This window comes from Gekko japonicus, unplaced genomic scaffold (genome assembly GCF_001447785.1).
Source record: "Gekko japonicus isolate JY-2015 unplaced genomic scaffold, Gekko_japonicus_V1.1 scaffold2161, whole genome shotgun sequence".
Lineage (NCBI taxonomy): Eukaryota > Metazoa > Chordata > Lepidosauria > Squamata > Gekkonidae > Gekko > Gekko japonicus.
In genome coordinates, this window is record NW_015160897.1 from 97,153 (window position 1) to 102,831 (window position 5,679).

The 5,679-nt window shown below is 39.3% G+C and overlaps 1 protein-coding gene across 1 annotated transcript in view; it reads left to right on the forward strand.

Annotated features, from left to right (window-relative positions):
• LOC107120979 (protein broad-minded-like) overlaps positions 1 to 5,679 on the forward strand; it is a gene marked incomplete at its 5' end in the record, with an annotated part of 153,841 nt that overhangs the window by 89,460 nt on the left and 58,702 nt on the right. Inside the window, 3 exons of the mRNA XM_015423776.1 lie at positions 2,109 to 2,231; positions 4,353 to 4,461; positions 5,254 to 5,347. Coding sequence (XP_015279262.1) covers positions 2,109 to 2,231; positions 4,353 to 4,461; positions 5,254 to 5,347 — 326 coding nt within the window. The remainder of the gene's footprint in view (positions 1 to 2,108; positions 2,232 to 4,352; positions 4,462 to 5,253; positions 5,348 to 5,679) is intronic.

Genomic DNA, 5,679 nt, shown 5'->3' on the forward strand with positions numbered 1-5,679 from the left:
GATGCCTTCCCCCCTCTCTTGCTTCCCCTCTGACATCACTTCTGATGATGTCAAGTGGTGTTGCATATGCTAATGAGCTATTATGCTAATAGCCTACTAGTTCATTAGCATACCATATGCTAATGAGCGCCTGCAGCTCTTTTTCTATGAAAAGACCCCTGGTGCAACTAATGTCCCATAAACTTGATTGAAAAAGTTTGGTGGATTATGCCTGTTCTTACAATAACTTCTCTTCATTCGTCTGCCAGGATTTAATTTCACCTTGAAAATTGATCATATCTTGGTATATGATAAAATCAGAGTTTTTTTCTCGTGTTTCTCATAATATTCAACTATTGGTGACATAATAGATGAGATTGGTTGGCTAATTCTTTTTTTCATAGGCTGCCAAATTTTCCATAGACTATGTATAATTACATTGCATTTTTGGTGATTTTCCTGTTTGTTTTATCCAAAAATAACTATGTAGTCCTTCAGTCAAATCCGCTGTTTCCAATTTCATCAATCTTTCATTTGGATTTTTGGAACTGGAAATCCGCACTAGACCAGCTGCTTGATAATACAGCTTAAAATTAGGTATGGGTCTATAAGATTGTGGTAGCATCAGGTCATTTCCTTCCTTCAGAATCAATGTTATATGTGCCTCTTGCCACGATTGGTGTAATATTTTCTTATCACTTATTCATCATCATCAAGTTTATTGTATTAGCCATTGGCCATAACAAAGCATAAATACAAACACAATCCTTATACATCACATTAAGTTATCCCTTCACTAACTTGCGCTGAATCCTAACCTTAATCTTATCTTTTTTGCCGCCAAAGCAAACAGGGACATTCTGCTGGTAACATATACGTCCATATCAGAGAGCAAAAAAACAACCAACTCATGTTTAGAGAATCCATTGTGCAAAGGTAAAATAGGGTATATAAATCTCTGCCTAAGTGATTCGTGCCATGAGCATCTCAGTAAATAGTGCTCAATATCATCCACTTCACCCAAACCACATTGGCAGATTCTTAAGGCAAGAGGTAAACCCATAAAACGACCAACACAGACCATTGAAGGAATGGCATGGAATCTGAGGGCTGTAAATGCCCTTCTTAGGTCAAGATTGGTTAATTTCTCTAAATAGCCAGTTCTACAGTTATCTCTTTTAAAGATCTTAAACAGAGGGGCCGTTCGGCAACTTGCCGCTGCATGAAGGTTCAAAAGGTTTATCACTTATTTGATTCATAACTTTCTGAAGGGGAAAAATTAGTTCTTCTTCCAAACATTTATAATGCATAGCTGTAAAGCCACCTGGACCCGGTGTTTTACCTTTTTAAAACTTTTTTAATTGCTTATGAAATTCCTTGTATTGAAATGTTTTGATTCAGGATGTCTCTGTCTTCCTTTGCACATTTTGGGATTAAAGTATCCTTGAGGTAGTCATTTAATTCTTCCTCCGTTAAATGCTCTGTTTTATAGAGATTTGTAAAGAAGAGAGTGAATTGTTCATGTATATCTTCCTCTTTATAGGAGATTTCATTATAGTGCCATTCTTGAAATAATAATGAGGACAGAAACAAAAAGCTAGTTTGCTTAGAGCTGCTGTACCCAATAGACAAATTGTGTTTTACATATATATATTAGGGCTCTTCAAGAACAACTGCCCACCATCTCTGAAAGTCATTGAAACTTCAAATGACCCTAATGTAGTTTTCAGACCTGCTTTCAGGAAAAAGAGTTTGCTGCCAGGTAATAGTTATTCCTGGTGATTATCATTACATTCACATTCAAGGAGTCACCATACTATAAAGGAATTTCCATTGTATACAGAGTTGTTATGATTTCCTAACGTTTGTATTTGGTTCCCCCCCATAAATCGATGTAAAGCTATATAAAAACCAAATCACATTCGTTTTCGTCCAGCTTCTCCCAGTGAATTAAAAAACTATTGAAAGTTAGATCTGTTTAAGGTCATGCCAAGAAGCAAACAGTCATAGTAATTGCCACTTTTTTCTTGTTTTATAGTAATTTAAAAATATTCATCTGTTGCAAATTAGAACTTTTTTTGGATTGCTAATTAATATTCTGTAATTTTTTTATCTGTTGTGCCCTGCAGGTTATTAAATGTGTTGTGCTGTGATCTAGATATACTTCTGCTTTTAGAATCTCAGTATAAGGTATCAGAAATGTTGTTAGATGCACAGAAAGAAAATGCCATCACAACTTCTGATAATTCTCCGTAAGTACTAACAATTCAAAATATTGTTACCACCACAATTCATAATTCTGTGGAAACCCCTCCCCCCATTCATAGTTTCTTAACTCACACTGTTCTATTTTGGGAATTAGTACTGCTACAATTTTTCATGTGTGAACCTTTAATGGGTGTCTTGAGTTAAGAAACTTGTAACTAGAACTCTCCTTTCTTGCTAGGGATTATTAGGTATGAATTAGGTGGCTGACTGCTGGTAATTAAGAATAGAATCCTAGTCTTTAAAGTAGGATGTTGTAATATGCTATTATGTTCCATCCCTTCAGCCATTCTATCTACATATCACATATTTTATGTTATATAGCTAAACATATATAGTATGAAGTGTCCTGGCTAGGGATGAGCATAAACCCTTATACAACTCACAGTTTAAGCATGAAGTAGGCCAGTTCATGGTTCCCGAACCGGAGATTCGAGAAAACTGCCCCTCATGATCTGCCCACGAACCTCCATGGAGGTTTGTGAGGTTTGCTGGAGAGTTTGGATGGCATTTAAATACCCCTGGAATTTACATCCCGGTTGGCAGCCCAACCGGAAGTGAGATCCAAAGACATTTAAATGCCATTGGACCCCACCACCCAGGATCCATGTGAGCTCTGAAGGCATTTAAATGCTTTTGGAGCTTACTTCCAGGTCAGGCCACCCAACCGGAAGTGAGCCCTGAAGGCATTTAAATGCCTTCAGAGCTAACCTCTGGGTCCGACCAGAGTGAGATCCTGTCATGGCTCAGATGGGGTGTCACCTGACGCTGCCACCACTCTGGTTCCAGGCTCCTCTGAGAAGGCCCAGAGCATCCTTCCAAGCCTTTAGACCTCCCTTTTAGCCAAAATGAGCGTGAGGACCAGGCAGAGTGAACAATGAAAATGGTTTTATTTTATAGGAGGTCAAACAAACAAGGTGCAGGAATAATAACTGTAAGTGGGTGAAAAGAAAAGAAATCAAATGCCCTAACACATCTAAATATACTGTCCCTAGCTCATTATCTCAAGTGGCCTTAGTCTACTCACCCTTCCCTCAGGATGAGGGTGTCTTCCCCACAGCAGCCTTCCTTCTGGCCCTGTTCCCTGGGAAGAAAAACAGCTTCTCCTCTTGCATCAGTTCTTTTATTCCCCAGCCCTCTTCTTCCCTATTGGCCAAAATTGCCGCCAAAACTTCCCAAGGCCTTCTGGGGTTTGTAGGCCCAGCCTCCCCTACTGCTAGCCAGGCTCCCTGGGCCTACTAGGCCTCTGGCGGCACAGCCCAGATCATGACAGATCCAAAGGCCTTTATAGGCTTTTGAAGCTCAGTCGAATTGGGCGGCCTGAACTGACTGAGCTCCAAAGGCCTATAAAGGCCTTTGGAGCTCACTTTCGGGCTGGCCAGCATTTAAATGCCTTCAGGGTTCACTTCTGGTTGGGCAGCCCAACCCAGAAGTAAGTTCCAAAGGCATTTAAATGCCTTTGGAGCTCACTTGGGTCCTGAGTGGGAGGCTCCCATTGCATTTAAGTGCCTCTGGAGTCCACTTCTGGATGGGGCTGCACCCCCACAAACTTCCCGAACCACAAACTGGTTTGTGAAATAGAGAAGTTCATGGACATTCAGGGTTCATGAAAACCCCAAACCATGAACCTCCATTTTTCACGATTTGTGCCCATCCCTAGTCCTGACTACATGAGAGAGAATGAAAGGAGTCATCTGTTGTTTTTTAAAACTTGATCACCAATGAAGCTTCAGCCTATCAGGGATAGGCGCATTTTTATATCCCTGGTACCTTTCTGGTGATGCTTTATTTCAGTTAGTACTCACTCTTGGTATCCACTTTCTCTAAGAAGTGATAATATATTTGATACATTTGCCCAGGGTAACTAAGCAAATCATGATGGTATCAGGTGGCATTATACATTGACAGCTGGAACATAAAAAGGATTATGCGTTCTGCACTTGGTCGCAGCACCATATCTACTGCTGGTTCCAGGACTCTGATAGCTTTGTCAGAAATATTTGTGTTGAGAACTGGCTAACGACCCTATGGAATATCTCTCTTCTTGAACACAGTTCTTGTAGACTGACAGCTATTTTCAAAAGTAATTAAATTTTATTTTATTGCAGAGTGTTTATGATTGATGGCTTATCAGTAGAAAGAAACCATATTCTTGTTAGAATAAATGTTCTTGGGGGACCAAAGGAACGGATCTTGCCTTCAAGAATACTGAATAAGGTTGTATATATGTTTGATACATTTTCTTCAAACCTCTCTGGGGTGATACTATTAAGAACTAATAATCAAGTGTAGCCTTGAATCTGAGGAGGTAAGGCAAGATGGAAATATTTTAAATAAATTAAAAACTTATGAAATTTATGTCAGTGACTCCTTTGAAACTCCTGTATAGTTGTTGTCTTTGCTTCTGAATTCTGGAAAAGAATTGTATAGTACTGTAGTGCTTAGTTTATATCAAATGTTTCTTATTGTTTAGCTTCTGTTACTTTTTCTTCTAGTATAATTATGTTGATAATCTAGTCCCATTATTTTATGCCATTTCAACGCCATTGATGATACTAGTTTCCTACAGATCTCATCAGCATTCTACTGATGAAATATTTGTTTAAAGTGTTTTCCTATCTTTTCTGCTATTCTTTCTATAGATTATTACCCTCACAAAAATGAAATAGTACAGTATGGTTAGTCAAATCGGTATATGCAATTGTAAACAAAATATTTGTCTGAAAACAGTAATTTCCGTGTGAGTGGAGAGAAAAAAAAGTATCCCTGTATTTACTTGAGAAAGTTGGTTAAATCTTCTCTCTCACTAACTAGGTTTTGTATCTACTGTATTTAATTTTATTTACAGAAAGTAGTAGCATTAAAATATACTGCATAATATTAGGTGTCTAAGCAACAGAGCTTTGCAGATTTACTAAAGCTGCAAAGTGTGAGATTAACTGGTTGATTGAATGAAATGGATAAACTCTTAGTTAAGTATTAATAATATTCTTAATTGTTCCCCTTTAGGGTGATGATCCATATCCCTGGCCAGTGTTTTCATCATATCCTTGTCCAATGTGCTATTTTGCTGGATTTCTTGAAAAACCTGATATGAGACAAGGTACAAAATATTGGTTTACTAGAGTGATGAACTGAAAATACCAGAAAGTGTGAATTGTGGGATTCATCTATATATCTAATAGTCAAGTTGCCCCCGAAGTGCGGACCGCTAAATCCGCGCTCCGGGGGGCACTTGGGGGGGAGGGGGAGGTTTGTGCACTCTTGGGGCAGTCCCCAGGGGTGCACAAAAATCTAAAAACTAAAAAAAAATATCGGGGGGATGTTTAAATCCCCCCGAAAGTGAAAGAGCGTTCGTGCGCATGCGCACGAATGCTCTGTAGCCGACCTTGCCGCCGCCTCAGAGGCGGGCGGGCGGCCTCGCTGCCACCGCCG